General features: G+C 45.5%; 1 protein-coding gene and 2 long non-coding RNA genes across 4 annotated transcripts in view; 1 reads left to right on the top strand and 2 right to left on the bottom strand.

The window, feature by feature from the left end:
- Positions 1–1251: 1251 nt before the first annotated feature.
- LOC308579113 lies at positions 1252–1584 on the bottom strand. The gene is made up of 2 exons (XR_014004297.1): positions 1460–1584; positions 1252–1291 (listed from the first exon to the last, which is right to left on the bottom strand). It is a non-coding gene; the product is annotated as an uncharacterized lncRNA (long non-coding RNA).
- Positions 1585–8227: 6643 nt separating this feature from the next.
- LOC308579104 lies at positions 8228–10230 on the top strand. The gene is made up of 2 exons (XR_014004288.1): positions 8228–8318; positions 8440–10230. It is a non-coding gene; the product is annotated as an uncharacterized lncRNA (long non-coding RNA).
- A 1545-nt stretch (positions 10231–11775) lies between these two features.
- The window catches only part of SLC27A4 (solute carrier family 27 member 4), a 34268-nt gene continuing 29508 nt past the window's right edge, over positions 11776–16535 (bottom strand). For both annotated transcript variants that reach the window (XM_081179749.1, XM_081179750.1), the window contains exons 13-14: positions 15505–15651; positions 11776–13204 (exon numbers count right to left, since the gene is read on the bottom strand). In XM_081179749.1, coding sequence (XP_081035875.1) covers positions 13047–13204; positions 15505–15651 — 305 coding nt within the window. In that variant the 3' untranslated portion in view covers positions 11776–13046. The remainder of the gene's footprint in view (positions 13205–15504; positions 15652–16535) is intronic.

Raw genomic sequence — 16535 nt, 5'->3', positions numbered from 1 at the left:
CTGAGGAGATCCATTTGGGGGCGCCAATTTTTGGCCTCACCCATGGTGCCATATTACAAAAGATTACCAAGGTCCACTTCTGTCAGCACATCTGGAGGGACCAGGTTGCCAAAGTTGGTCTCCACCAACTAGCAGCAGCTGTCCATGGTTTCAGAGAGGGCCCTTTCTGTCCTATTGGCAGATGCTGGAGATCAAACTTAAGACCTTCTGCATGTAAAGTAAATGATCTGTCTGTGAGCTATGGCCCCTCCCCAATTTTAAGATAATACACAGACACTCCTGTGGCTGAGGCAAGGGAGGCAGCCTCTTATTTTATCTATTTACTAAAATATTTATATACAGGCAACCCGCCCCCCCTTTACTCACGAGTTACATTCCAAAGCACCACACATTTAAGTGAAATTACTTACATTTGAAACACCATTGAAAAAGCCGCAAACACCTAATTTCATCCCTGCCCTGCCCCTTTTTGTGATGTTTTGGGGTCAATGCGCATGCGCAGAGTTGCACACATATTGAAAGCACATAAATGGGGTGTGGAGTGTGCCTGTACTACTAATTCGTTTTTTTAAAAAAATCAAAATGGTTCCAAACAAGGCCCAAAGTTAGTCCCATATAGAGCACATTACAATGCGTGGACTACAGTGGCCAGGCTATCCCTGTCCAGGAATGAGTGTAGCTGGCGAACCAGACAAAGCTAGTGAAAGGTATGCCTAGCCAAAGAGGACCCCTGGGCCTCTAAGTGACAAAGGTGTAAGCAGGAGAACCCCTAAGCAATACACGTGTTTCTTCTTGTTGTTCTTTTTTTAAAAAAAATTTACTAAGCAATTTCAACATACCAAATTATCAGTCCAAACAGTCAATTACATTATTTCCCCCCTTTCCCCCCACCCCTCATGCTCCCCCCCCACCAAGGACTTCCCTCAGCTCCCCTCTCTGATTTCTTTGCACATATTATTCTCTGTACGTTATAAAATTGTACATATCTTTGCCTTATCTATCAAATGTTCAGCTAATAAATTTGTGGATGTTTATTCAAAACCTGCCAAGGAGTCCAAAAATTGTCTTTTTAGATAATTTGTAAAAAGTTCCCATTCTTCCTTGAAGTCATGATTGTCCTTAACACGCAGTTTGTATGTCAATTTGGCCAATTCCACGTAGCTCATCAATTTTTCCTGCCATTGTTCTTTCGTTGGGATTTCCTCATTCTTCCATCCTTGTGCTAACAAGACTCTTGCTGATGTTGTAGCATACATAAATAAATTCTTTATTTTTCTTGGCAGGTCTTGTCCTAAAATCCCTAACAAAAATGCTTCTGGTTTTTTTTACAAATGTCATTCTGAACATTTTCTTCAATTCATTATATATCATTTCCCATTTTTTTAAAACTTCTCTACATTCCCACCACATGTGATAAAAAGTACCTTCTTTTTCCTTACATTTCCAACATATGTTTGACCCAGTTTTGTACATTTTTGCTATTTTTACTGGTGTAATATACCATCTGTACATCATTTTCATATAGTTTTCTTTCAAAAAAGAACATTCTGTAAATTTCAGATCTACCTTCCACACTTTTTCCCAGTCCTCAAATTGTATATTATGTCCTATATCTTGTGCCCATTTGATCATGACTAATTTGACCTCCTCATCTTTTGTTTCCCATTCTAGCAAAATACTATATGCTTTCTTCAGCAGCTTCACTTCTTCTTCTATAACTTCCTTTTGGAATCTGGAAGTTGTGTAACTAAACCCTTTCTTAATACCTTCCTTATACATCTCATGTAATTGTCTGTAATGTAGCCAACTCTGAAAATGATCTTTAATTTCCTCATAATCTTTTAATTTCCATTTCCCTTCTTGATCCCTCAACAATTCTCTATATGTAGGCCACTTCCCCTTTTTGCCAAGCGGTTTGAGTAATGAAGCTTCAGTTGGTACACTTGTTTATTCTGAGGGCGTGCAACCCTATGCAGAACAGGTAGCTCACCTTCCTGGATATGGGAACCACTCACCCAAAGAATCTCCCCAGGATTCAGGCAGTTTATTGGTCCTCATGCAGTCCACCACTATGCTCAAACACCTATCTAGAGAAGCAGAGCTGCTTGTCATCAACATATTAGTGACAGCTTGTTCCAAAGTGCCTAACGGCCGCTCCCAACACATTTTAAATAGCACTGGAGAGAGGGTAGTTCTCTGCCTCATAGTGTTAAGTGCCAAGGTGCTGAGGAGCACTCACCCTGAAGATATGGAAAGAACCACCATAATGCAGTGCCTTTGATGCCCCATCCCTCTGAGTCAGTCCAGAAGGATACAATGGTAATCAAATAGAAGCAGCTGAAAGATGGAGAAGTCCCTCTCACGGCAATGGTCATTCATCAGGGCCACCAAGGCTGATTCAGTTCCAAAGTCGGGTTTGAACCCAGACTGTAGCAGATCTAGATAATCAGCCTCCTCCAAGAATACCTTCAGTTGCTTCACAACCACTCTCTCCACCACCTTTGCCAAGACAGGGGTGTTGGTGACCAGCCTATAGTTATTACACTCCATTGGTGGGCTTTTAAAGAATAGGACACACCACTTCCTACTGCTGCTTGCCTTTCGTGCTCAGTGCCGTTTATTGGCGACTGAATCTGGTACCTTCTGCTCTTTCGCTGAGTTACAGCACCTTACCAATGTGATTTTAAAAATAAGCACTTGTAATAAAAGATGTATACATAAAACTGAAGGCAATTCTTTGATCTATTTAACATTTTTCAATCTAACCAATTGCTCTATTAGGGACACAATTCTATACTTTTAGTACCGTATAGATTGATTGTTGTTTTAGGCTTGAAGCTATCTATGTTTTATATTTCAGCCTTAGGCTGCTTTTGAGAAATCCAACTTAAAAATTGTTGTTGTTCGTATTATTAATATGTGTCTCTGTGTATGTGTGTATACACCCACCCACACTCCAGTTCTGTGAATTTTAGCAGGGTTTTATCTACATTTTATTATGCACACCACTTAGAGAGCTCTTTGATTAAGTAATTTATAAATATTTATGTTTAATAAGTGGTTTGTTTGGTTTTATGCGATCTTATGAATTGCTTTGCACGTGGCCTTGGAAGGGGTACATACTGGAAGCCAAGGCAAACATATTTCACATTGAATAAAATACCACCTGTAAAGTTGGGATCTAGCTGAAGGGCAAATCATCCCCTACCCATAGCAAAAGAAGAAAACAACTAAACAATGGCAAGTATATTTGAAATCCTCTTTTATTAGACATGAAGATTCCATTTTCTTCCCTAGTTCCACTGCAGGAATCACAAGCCATGGTGCCTCGAGATAGCAGAAGATGTCGTGTGATGATCATGAGCAAGCATCAGAGGTAAAACACAATTTTCCCTACTTTACAAATCAGGGAAAAACACACACACACATATGGTAGGTAAAGTACCCCCTTTCTTCTCCACGGCCTCCCAAAACAGACACACAGAGACATTGAGACCTCTTGCTGCACCATGTTCCCTGAGTAAATGTTGAAACAGCATTGATTTAAAAAAACACCCCCAAAAAACAATAAAAGCAAATACACAACCCCACAAAGAAAACAATGGATTTATTTTAAAATATGCAAACTGGCATTAGGAGGACCTGTTCCTGCAACCACAAATGAGATGCCCAAGTTGAGATTCAGGTTTAGGATAACAGAATCATAGAGTTGGAAGGGACCCCAACGGTCATCTAGTCCAACCCGCTGCAAAGCAGAAATCTCAACTCAAGCATCCCTGACAAATGGCCACCCAGCCTCTGCTTAAAACCCTTCAAGGAAGAAAAGTCAACCACCTCCCAAAGGAGTGTGCTCCACTGTTGAACATGTCTGTCAGAAACTTTTGAGGAAGGCCTGGGAAAATGGTCCTCTTGTAGGGCACCCTCCATGGCCAGGGGGCCCTGGCAGATTGACCTGGCTACATTGGCAGCGTTCTGAGAAGCACAGGACAGTTAAGTCTAGCTATCCTTTCAGTTTCCCACAATACCCCAGGAACAGCCTTTGTGCATCTGTCGTCCTCCAGATGTTGCAGGTAGGAGTTGCAGTCCCAAACATCCAGAAGGTACAACACTGGTGAAAGCTGCCCCAGAATGACACTAAACTGGGGGCACCAGGGTAAATCAAAAGTGGGTAGCTGAGAACTTGCAACCTGGTTATGTTCAGACAAGAGAAACAAAGGGAGTCCGCACAGCAGACGTTAGCAGTGTGCCCCAGACAAATGCCCAAAGGATGTCAGCTGCTGGAATTACACACGGAGACACCTTAGGAAAGGGGGCACATTTTCAAGGAAGCTTATTAAACTGTGATTGATAGCAGGTGAGAAAATGGAAGCTGAAATTCCTAAGCTTCAAGGCGAGGCAGCCATGAACAGCCATTCTAGCTAAGCACCCACCAAGCTAAGTGAGGAGGAGGAGGAGGGCTTCTCCTTTATTTCTTTTTTACCATCTTCAATATGGAGCACATATCTCCCTCTTCCCTGTGTATCTCCTTCCCAGGACTATCTTTTGCAGAGCTTAGTCAGCGCTGAATCGAAGGGAGTTTACCATTGATGTGGAAAGCTTCTCACGTGGAAGGCAATTTAGAGTTGTAAACAGGAGGGGGAAATTTAATTAAAGCGTCTCCATTTCCCTACCACTGAAACAGGAGCAGCTGCAACATCAGATGATTTTACCTCCTTGTCTTGAAGACACCGGCTTAATTCAGATACCTTTCTAAATAATGGTTTGGAACCCAAACCATGGTTTGGGCTTCCAAAGATATGGCGGGCAATCTATGGTCTAGCTTGCTTGCTTTCGCCATTCATGGAATAGAGTCATGACTGTGGTTTGCCTATATAGACCTGTCAGGGACTAGGCAGAGGCGGAATGGTAGAGACCACTCCCCAGCCTAACCCTTCCAGGGAAGAAGAAGAAGTTCAGAATTACAACAGGGGTTTGAGGGAGATCACAGCTCAGAGGCAGATGAGAGGGAAAGTGGGGAAATAATGGGAGAGGAGGAAGGAGGACAACAGCTGATGGACACAGTGTCTTTAGAAAGCATTCCAGACCCCTCTTCTCCCAGAACCCAGCGAGCCTTGAAAGTAGTTGAGCAAAGGACTCAGAAGCAAAGGGCCGCCCTCAGTGCCACCCGTAGGGAAGAGTCACTTGGAAAAATGCAATTATTCCAAGAGACTGTGTTCCAAGCCTCTCTCTGTAAATACTGAATAAAAAGCAGGTGGTAAGGACTTTTCCTGTCTTATCCATTCCTGGCAACCTGCCGTGAGGTTGGCTCCTGTGCCCCCTAACAAGACCTCACACAACTATCACATGGTTAAGTGCTGAAGACCTTTGGAGGATTCCACCCCCCCCTACTGCCTAAGCAGAACAATGGATGGCTTCTAAAAAGAGTTAATGAAGTTTTCAACTCATAAAAAGAAAGTCCACAGCTCTTCAGTGCCAATGGCGTAGCGTGCCCCCACAAAAAAAATTCTGAAGGGGCACAACCAGGTGCCCGCAGCCGCCAGATTCTTTGGGGTTTCCACCCCACCCTGGCAAAGGAAGCAGAGCCTTCCTCACGCTCCCAAGGGCATGGACCTAGAGTACAGAAACATAGAGACATAGGAAAACATAGAAATACAACGTATGGAAAGGTATAGAGTCCAGACAAAAAGCAGCAGAATATGCCAAAGCTTTGGCAGGCGCTGACCTGACTCAGGGTACTTTGTTGATATTGCAGTTTGACTCAGGATTGGGTAAAACCACCGGCTCACCTTTTTATTTGGTCCCAGCAGAGCACAGTTGCACACCTCTACGTTTACACACATACACACAAGCAGAATTCAGAGCATAGGATGCTACTTGATTCATGGTCAAGTTATGTGTTCTCTTATTCCTGGAGGATCTATGTCACTAGCAGCAGCTCTCCAGGGTGCAAGGCAGAAATGCTTCCAGATCCTTTCAACTGGAAGCATCTAGGATCCAACATTCTGCCTGAAAAGTGTGTGCTCTAAACAGCTGCCCCTCTGTAAACAGTCAGTCCATCCACAAGTTCTCCACGTCTTCATGTGCACAACTGCACACACACACGAAATACTGTTTGTTTGTGGATCAACCTGAAGGGAGCAGCTTAATCAAGGAAGCAGCAAGAAGGCACAGCAGCCTGACTCTGGACTGGGGATCCTGCAGCCCTCCAGATGTTGCTGGACTCCAACTCTCATCATCATTGGCCATTAGTCACTCTGGCTGGGGCTGATGGGAGCTGCCATTAACTCTTGCACCACTTGTTCCAGAATCGGCTCTACTATGAGGCAATGCATTTAGTTATTTAGACATTTTGGTACTGCCTAATCAACTGTGTTCTTTGGGCAGTTCCAGAAGCAGCCACCTCAGGCATCAGGTTTTGGGTGTCCAATGGTAGGGCCGGCCAAGCCGGATACTAAACTTGCTGTTGTGCCTTCTTTAAAATAGAGAGAAGTTGATATCAGGTACTGGAATGGGCCCAGTGCTATCTGGATCACAACACGTGGAGAGGGTGTATTCTTTCCTCCTGCACCAGAGTACAAGCAACCCCCGCCCAGTCAAACACAATTCACAATTGCTGTTAAATCCAGAGAAAGAGAGAAGCTCCCATTGGGACCAACTGATTGAGGTTCACCAAAGAGCAGGCAGACCCTGTGCCCCATGATAATTAGTAAAAAGACCCATTTTAATTGTCTGTACTTCCACCACCAAAATGTCCCAAGCTGAAGCCCATTCAGTAGCTGGGGCAAGAAGAACCTTCACAGCACTCTTGTGGACGCTTCGTTTCACCATGGTGCATTTTGGCTACTTGCACCATATGATTGCAAAGGAAGCTTCAGTTAACCAGAACTCTAGAGGCATGGGGAGAATATCCTTATGTAGTCCTGTTCTAAGAAACAGAGATGGTAAGCATCAGGAGCCTGCCAGACACAACTCCCATCACCCCTAAGTATTGGCCATGCTGGTTGCAGCAGGTGGGAGTTGGGAAGACCAACGTCTGGAGAACCGCAAATGTTCTCCATGCCTACTTTACAAATGTGTATGACCCATTCATGCAAGACATGCCCGTAACTAACTCTGTCTTCAGGAACGCAGCCTGGATTTCAATGTCACCAGCACAGAACTCTTGGGTCTTCCTCCCTGCACCAGAGTCATATGCGCTACAACAGCCTTTCCCCCACCCAACACTCTACTACTTCCATCACCGTTGGCCATTGGGTCATGCTGGCCGGGGCTGATAGGAACTGGATTCCAAAATGTCCAGAGGACACCAGGTCGGGGGAGGCTGCAGTAAAGAGGAATGCAAGCAGACCTCTCGGGCTGCATCATCTGGTATTCGGGGCTACAGTTAAGACACAAGGTTGGCTAGGAAAAGCTTGCTCTTTGCTGCCTTCAATAGTCCACCTTATTGAGCACATTAAAAACACAGCACACTGGGGTGGAGGGGAGGGGGAAAGCAACAAGTGCATGAAGTTCGCCCAATGAATCATGCACAGCGGTTTTAAAAGAAGCCCCCAACCATCCCAACTCAAAGTGGTGGGAGCTGCTTCTCAAAGTGGAATGAATACAACTGCCTCTTAGCTTGCCCTCTTTGTGGCAGTTACATGGATTGGGCTCAGAGTGGGAAAGTGAGTAAGCAGTAGGTCCCTGGGAAGGTGAAATGCCCATTGTGGGAATCTTGCCCATACTGTGCAACCCCCCCCCCAAAAAAACACCTCCTAGAGCCACAGGACTCATTATGTAGGTGCTTTTTATTTTGGACCACCACCTAACTGCACTCAGGTGTCTGTGGTCAGTAGTGGGGATGGAGCAGAGTCATCAGGTGTCCTGAGTCTTGAACTATGAAGGGGTGCAGCTTGGGGAGCAAGGGCAGAGCAAGTGCCTGCCTGGTGGGGTGGGAGGAGCAGAGTGAAGAGCAAAAGCTCTCAGGCACACAGGAAGTAGTTGCCTCTTCTTCTTTTTCTCTGGCAATCACTCGTAGCTGAGTAAGATTCTCTTCCATAAACACGGTTTTAACAATGAGTCCGTAAGTGACTATGGAGGCCAATTCTGGATCTACATGTCCTTCCACAGTGTGGACATTGGCTCCCGGGCAAGAGCTCATCATGGTGTGGATTTGCCAGGCGTGCCTTCCTCTTTGCACATTTCTCCCTTGCGTTCTGAGTGTCTTCAAAGCCCATGACAACTTTGGTAAAGACTGTTGTCCACCTAGAGCACTCGCAGGCAAGTGTTTTCCAATTTTTAGTGTTTATACTACATTTTTTAAGATTTGCCTTGAGAAAGTCTTTAAACCTCTTTTGTTGACCCACCAGCATTACGCTTTCCATTTCTATGTTTGGAATAGAGTAGTTGCTTTGGAAGATGAATGTGAGGCATCCGCACAACATGACCAGTCCAACGAAGTTGATGTTGAAGAATCATTGCTTCAACACTGGTGATCTTTGCTTCTTCCAGTACATTGGTATTAGTTCGCCTGTCTTCCCAAGTGATGTGTAAAATTTTTTGGAGACACTGTTGATGGAATCTTTCGAGGAGTTAGAGATGGAGTTTATGTGGTCTATGTTTCACAAGCATACAGTAAGGTTGGTAGTACAATATCTTTGTAAACAAGCATTTTGGTTTCCCTGCAACTGTCATGGTCCTCAAACACTCTGCACTTCAAATAGGGAGTAAGCCACACTCGCAGAGCTCAGGCGATGTTGGATTTTGGCATCAATGTTAGCCCTTGTGGGAAGATAACTGCCCAGGTAGGAGAAGTGATTGACATTTTCCAGCGTTACACCATTGAGTTGGATTTGTGGTGCTGCAGAGGGGTTGTTTTGTACTTGTTGGTGCAGCACTTTGGTTTTTTGAATGTTGGGTGATAGGCCAAACTTTTTGTAAGCTTCTGCGAAGACATTTAGAATGGTTTGGAGGTCATCCTCTGAACGTGTGCACACTACGTTGTCATCAGCATACCAAAGCTCTATGACAGAAGTTGTGGTAACCTTACTCTTTGCTCTTCTGCCCTCTTCGTCTTGATTTTTTTATTTCACCCATGTGAAGACCCTATAGAGGAGGCTAAAACCCTGAAATCGCAGGTCAAGCTCTGACACCAGGGGAGATCCAGAAGGCAGGCCTATGATTTGCTTCCCAATCCAAATCAATACATGTGAGTGTACATACACACACACAGAGAGAGAGACAGAGACAGAGACAGAGAGACAGACAGAGGAATCTAGAGGCACGAAAGAGCCCTCAAAGCAACTGCAGCGAAGTCTACCTCTCATGAGCACAAACAAAGAAGGGCAACATCATTACTGGAGCCCCCAAATATCTTCAGCTGGTGCAGTTACACTGCTTTTGAATCACCTAAAGTTCTTCTGACATAGGTGCTCGCTAGTCCAGTAATTCAAGCACTGCCCCTCTATGCTTGATTGTTCCTATTTTGGAGGACCAGCAGACAAGGTTTAGTCTGCCTCAATAACCACCAGTGCTTCCTAGGCTGTTGCTATTCTTAAGGGGGAGCCAAACACATGCGGGCAAATTCAGGCGGCAAATTAAAATTTCATTCATGCCCTTGCGCAACAAATCTGCTGTCCGCTCCTAACCCCCTGCCCTAACTTTTGCAATAAGGAAACTGAAGGGAAATGCAGCCCAAGCCTATCGGGAAAAGTCACTCTCATTTTTGTGCAGTGCAGATTTTCTGTAAACAGATCAGAATGAGTGCTGAATGAACAGGTCACCTGGCTGGAAGTGACGCTGGTGTCTCAAGAGAAACTGGATTTCTGCCCTTGTGGAGAAACCATGCAGTTCAAAGCAAACTGTTCCAACTTCAACCTGCTAAACATTATTTTGGGGAAGAGGGTGCATCTTACAATATGTCAGTGCTAGTGAAAGCAGTCCTGCTGAAATTCATGGACATGACTAACTCAGGTTCATTAATTTCCATCGGACTACTCTGAGTAGAACCCACTTGGATACCACCCTGGGCTGATGGCAGTGGGAACACAAGAAGCTGCCTTTTACAGAGTCAGACAATTGGTCCATCTAGCTCAGTATTGGTGACACTGACTGGCAGTGGCCCTCTGGGTTTTCGGACAGAAATCTCTCCCAGCTCTACCTGGCAATGGCCGGGGTTGCATGCCTTCTGCATGCCTTTGGTTGCAGCCCTCCCCTTTCTGATTTACGACTCCCAAGACAATTACCCTACTCTACCTAAATATTTCTGGGCAAGGACTTTGGCATTAAAACTGGCAAATGGCTAGCTGAAGTCCCAAAAGCAGCCTGCAGCAAGAGAGCAAAGGGCCCCTGACTTCCTCTGAGTGGGGCCAGGGGTCCTGTGGCAACGCAGCTCCCATCAGCATAGCCGAGGGATGAAGGGAACCGTAGCTCGAAGACACCAGACAGGCCACAGACTCCCCGCCCCCTGCCTTGGAGGTTGCTGAAACGAAGCTGAGCAGACGCCTTATGCCTTGCAGGATAGCACTAGATCCAAGAACTCCCGGGTTGCTACAAACTCTGAGATTATTCTCCCATCCTTCTACATTTAGGTCATTTTAGACTGGAGGAACTTACTTCAAAATATGGTAAGCCAGCCCTGCTGAGGGGGTCCTTCGATCCCTTCCCCAGAGTCCTGCCTGGATGACCATAGCTGTCGACCTTCCCTTTTTTTGTGGGAAATTCCCTTATTCCAGCGCCGTTTCCCACTGCTATTCCGGATTGTTAGATATCCCGTAGACTGTCCGTGGGACAGGTGAGGCTGCTGATCCCTTATTTTCAAATCTGAAAGTTGACAGCTATGCGGGATGGCACCAATGCACACCCTTGTGCAAAGTACTAGGAGATAAGGAGCTGTCTTGTGTGAAGTCAAAGCACTGCTTCATCCAAGTCCAGTGTGGCCAGCAAACTCCTCCACGGTCTCAGGCAGAGATTCTCCCCAGCCCTGCCAGAGACTGAAGCAGCAACCTTTGTCTCTATATGCAACAGCACATGCTCTACAGCTGGGCTGTGGCCTCTCCCAAACAGGTGTGCAGTAACTCACAGCACGTGTGCAAACATTGCACATAGCAGAAGAACTGAAGCACTCATCAATCGTTTGGACTGACACTTCCGGTAGGCGCTAGTGAGATGAGGCCGGGCTTCCTTTTCCCCGGCAAGGGTCCTGCCATTCAGTTCTATGGCTAAGTAGAGAGACAGAATCACAGCATGAATGGCATCACCTGGCTCACACCCAAACAGGCCTTCATCTCAGGCGAGGCTCCACCCTGGTGACGCAAGGAATTAAATGGAACCTGTGATGGCCCTGAGCCTTCTGGACTGCCTTGGGCAGCTGGCACCAGGCCCCCTTGTCCCCATGCATATAAAATGAACAACCCACAAGTGCCATGCACCTGCTCCTCTGGAACAGGGATGCATTCATGGGGTCTTATTTGCACATGCACCCTAGTGCCATCCTGACAGTACACTGTGCCATTGACAGTGGTGGGTTTGAGGAAGCCAAGCAACCAACATGCCCCTGTATCTTTGTTCGTGAAAATCACTTAAGAGCAATTTGAAGCGCAAGCGTGCGCGCGCACACACACACACACACACACACACACCTTTCTGAAAATGCAGAAGGTGGAAAGGCCACCTAGCAAAACTTAAGAAAGAGGTGGGATTCACACTGAGACACAAATGCTGAGCCATCAGATGAAGGAACTGACCAAAGGAGAATTGTTGCCTCTGACCCTTTTAAAGCTCCCCCACCCCTATAGGAGAAGCAGAATGAAGACGTCTGTGTTCATACATGAGACACAGAATGAGATGCTGTTGGCCAGACTACTGTACAAAAAAAAGGGGGGGGGGGAATGAAAAGCCAACCAGCTTGCACTGTGGGCAGAATTGTAAGCTTGCCGTTAACCCTTTCCTGTTTCTTTAAAAACAAAATGGAACTTGCAATAAATTGCAAAAAAATAATAATATGAAAACCCTCACATACAAATAAACATCCATTTGTGAAAGTAAAACCAAACCAAACACACCACCCATATCCCTGGAATAAGTTGAGTCACTGTGCCCTTCCTGCCCACTCCGCAAACTAGGGACAGTGCAGTCGAGAGAGACAATCTCTCCTCATAAAAAGTTATAATCACAACCATGGCAAGGGAGAAGGATCAAAGGTGGACCCCAGAGAAACGAAGCACAATAGCACCACCCAGAGGCGTAGTGAAGCAGTGCAGCCCTTGTGGGTCCTATGGGGAAATACAGAAAAGGGGCAAAGGGAGATCAGGGCCTCGTCCGCACTATAGATTTAAAACAGTACCGTTCCACTTTTAACTGTCATGGGTTCCCCTCCCAAGAATCCTGGGAGCTGTAGTTTGCTAAGGGTCCCAAAATTTGTTAGGAGGCCCACCCCCTCACAGAGCTATAATCCCCGGAGTTCTCTGTGAAGAGGGATTTCAGCTCTGGCAAGGGAACAGGTGGCCTTTTGACAACTCTCAGCACCTTAAACAAACTTTAGTTCCTATAATTCTTTGTGGGGGGTGGGAGCCATGGCTGTTCAAAATGGTGTGGCATTGTTTTAAATGTAGAGCGGTGGATGGGGCCTGGGGAACCGGAGGGCAGAGCCTTTGAAACTGACACACTGACCTAGCATGCTCAACCCAGAGGAACAGGAAACAGCACGGCCACTGTCCCAACCAAGTAGAAAATAAAGCCATAGTGCTTCTATGCTTTGGTATGCATCAACCTGCCCCCCGCCCCCAGCTGTCCCCCTGCAAACCATATGGCAAACTTCCCTCACAATGGGAGTTATAGTCCGAAACTCCTGGAGGGCACCAGGTTGGGGGAGGCTGCCATTGGCCATCGTCTTCTACAAAAACAGGTCAAATCATAAACGAAACCAAAAAAACAACTCGCTGTGCCTCCCCCCTTCCCCCCGCCGCCATTTTGTTAAATCTCTAACCACCACTGGCTTTTCCTTTCCTATGCAAACTCCAGTCCCACCACCCTACCCTAGACAGAGGGGCAGAAGATCAGGGGCTGTTTCACAGCTTCATTTGTCCTGACTGGATTCTCTTGAAGATGTCCTCGTTCAACGGGAGGTAGCGGCACTGCCGGGGCTCCAGGAAATAAAGCTTGTCCTTCACCACATTGGGATCATATCCCTCCTTACGCAGGTCCATTTTCTGGAACTTGAAGGTACCTGAGAGCAGAGAAGATGAAGGGAGGCAGGAAGAAGAAGAAGAAGAAGAAGAAGAAGAAGAAGAAGAAGAAGAAGAAGAAGAAGAAGAAAAGGCGATTAAGGGATGTTGTCCTTGTGTTTTCACCTCAGTTCTTCATTGTAAAGGGAAAGCGGAAAGTACGGTAATGAAATGTATGCCTAGGGGCACAGGAAGGAAACTGCCTTTTACTGAACCCGCTCAGCATTGTCCACACTGATTCATAGTGGCTTTCTGGGGCTTCTGGCAGGGATGCAAATGTTCTGCCACTGAGCCAGGAGCAGTACACTTGCTGCCATGCTATATGTTCACCAATTACAGAGCATTTTGGTGGTCCCAAGTCGCAAGGTGGTTAGATTGGTCTCAACTAGGGCCAGGGACTTTTCAGTACTGGCCCCGACTTGGTGGAACGCTCTGTCACAAGAGACTAGGGCCCTGCGGGACTTGACATCTTTCCACAGGGCCTGCAAGACAGAGCTGTTCCGTCTGGCCTTTGCTTTGGACTCGGTCTGACCCTTATGTTTCCTTTCCCTTACGGTTTTGATCCATGGGCTACTTTTAAAATGAGGCTGCATTTTTAAATGCATTTTAACCTGTATTTTAAATTGGTTCCCCCCCTATGTTTTTATTGTAATTTTACTGGTGTTAGCCGCCCTATGCCCGACTCTGGCCGGGGAGGGCGGGGTATAAATTTATTATTATTATTATTATTATTATTATTATTATTATTATTATTATTATCTGACATCAGGACCAGCCCTACTGAGACAGCTACCTCTAGCAGCAGGTGATGGGTGTAGGTGTGTGGAGAGCAGGTGTGAAGTTTTGGAGGACCTTCTGTGCCCCTCCAGACTGGTGCTTTTGGGGGGCGTTGCATGTTATTCTGCAGCATGTCACTGATGCAGTACAGTGGTACCTCGGGTTACAGACGATTCAGGTTACAGACTCTACTAACCCAGAAATAGTACCTCGGGTTAAAAACTTTGCTTCAAGATGAGAACAGAAATCATGCGGCCACGGCGGGAGGCCCCATTAGCTAAAGTGGTACCTCAGGTTAAGAACAGTTTCAGGTTAAGAACGGACCTCCAGAACGAATTAAATTCTTAACCCGAGGTACCACTGTACTAGTGTATTATTAGTGGTGGATTTATACCAGACTGTCCACATATCCTTTCGCTTTATTAGTTGTTCTGTGATGCAATAGAGAAAAACTGATTTTGAGGATGGATAAGATATTGTTAGAATGGGAAGCCAAAGATGAAAGGGTTAAATCTGCCACGATCCTTTGGGCTGAGGATATGGGGCATAGTATAGAATCAGAACCATAGGGAAAGTTGTGGAAATCTGGGCTGAAAACCACAGCGTGTTACACTTTGAGGGAAAAGTTTATGAAAATGATACACAGGTGGTATCTGATACCAAGTAAGTTGGCAAAGATGTATAAATTTGCACCAAACATCTATTGTAAATGTAAAGAAGCAGAATGTTCATTTTATCACATGTGGTGGATGGGTAAAATGGCTAAAGACTTTTGGGAGATGATCTATAATGAGATAAAAAAGATATTTAAGGTAACTCTCCCCAAAAGACCAGAAGCCTTTTTATTAGGGATAATTGGAATAGGTGTCCCCAAAAAAACAGGTAAATCTATTTCTTTATGCAACAACAGCCACGTAAATATTATATACACCAAAATGCCATGAAGAAGCAGTATCTTACTAAAGAAGAATGGCAGTTGAAATGGACAGAATATGTAGAATTGGCTAGTTTGACTTGTAAAATTAGACATAAAAAAGAGACTGACTTTAATGAGGATTGGAACATGTTTATAGATTATTTTAAAACACAGTGTAAACAAGACGCAAATAGGATTTGACTGAGAACAGCAGTGGATAGGATGGTGGAGGTTTTCTTTGCAGAAGCAAAGGCATGGAAAAACTATATAATATGGAGCACATGGAGGAAGCCATGGGTTGGGGAAGGGGTCTTGTGGTCGGATCCTTCTTGCAGGTTTCCCAGAGGCATTTGGGTGGCCACTGTGAGAACAGGATGCTGGACTTATTTGTTAGAAATTGTATTAAATAAATGCATTTGTGCTGAACTACATTCCAGAAAAGTATTAACAGCTCACATGTGGAGCAGACAAGAGTCTCCTTTTCTGTAGGTGCAATTTGTTTACAGACTGATTTTACACTGATGTGGCTTCTGAAAAACATTCCAAGAAAAACTCCATGTTTCACAATCAGATTAAAGCGTCTTATGTATCTCTGTCAAGGAGACTCACTTGTCTTGTGCACTTCCGAAAGCAGACGCAGGAAAACAGGTCGGGCATAAGCAGGCAGCGCCTTCTTCATTTCCTCTGCAAAGCTCTCCAAGTCACAGGAATGGTCTGGATCCACAACTGCTGCCATCCCAGCCTTCCCTTCAGTTCCTAGAACACAAAAAACACACTCTGAGGTTTCTAGAGCTGCTCTCATAGAGATAATAGTAATAGTAATAGTAATAATAATAATAATAATAATAATAATAATAATAATAATAATAATAAATTATTTATACCCCGCCCATCTGGGCAGTTTCCAACAAAATATTAAAATACAGTAACACATCAGACATTAAAAGATTGCTCTATAGGCCGAGGGAGCCGGCGTTTGTCCGCATACAGCTTCCGGGTCATGTGGCCAGCATGACTAAGCCACTTCTAGCGAACCAAGCCAGCACACGGAAACGCCGTTTACCTTCCCGCCGGAGTGATACCTATTTACCCAGTTGCACTTTGACGTGCTTTTAAACTGCTAGGTGGGCAGGAGCAGGGACCGAACAACAGGAGCAGGGTTAGAACCGCCAACCTTCCAATATTGGGCACTAAATAGCAGCAACTCCTTCAAAATGGTTCTTTCCACAACTGTTTGAAGATGACTCTGAACAACTACCTGCACCATCTAATTAAAGCACTATCACACCAGTTTAAACAGTCATGGCTTCTCCCAAAGAATCCTAGAAGCTATGGTTTGTTAAGAGACCCTTATTCCCCTTCACATTCCTACAGTTCCCAGAGCACCCTGGGAAGAGGGATCAATGGTAACAGCACTCTAGAAATTCCCCACAGAGGAGAATAGGGGTTGCCTTACAACATTCAGGAGTTCCCAGGATGCTTTTTTGCAGCTATGGAGTTGGGGTGGGGACTAGTCAGGGCTTTTGCCCCAGGTGAAGCTTCCAGAGGGGGACCATTGCACCTCCCAGCCTGTGTGTGTGTGTGTGTGTGTGTGTGTGTGTGTGTGTGTGTGCGCGCGCACACACACACACACACACACA

The sequence above is a fragment of the Podarcis bocagei genome (genome assembly GCF_964188305.1).
Source record: "Podarcis bocagei genome assembly, chromosome: Z".
Lineage (NCBI taxonomy): Eukaryota > Metazoa > Chordata > Lepidosauria > Squamata > Lacertidae > Podarcis > Podarcis bocagei.
This window is presented reverse-complemented; position numbering and strand designations above follow the sequence as displayed.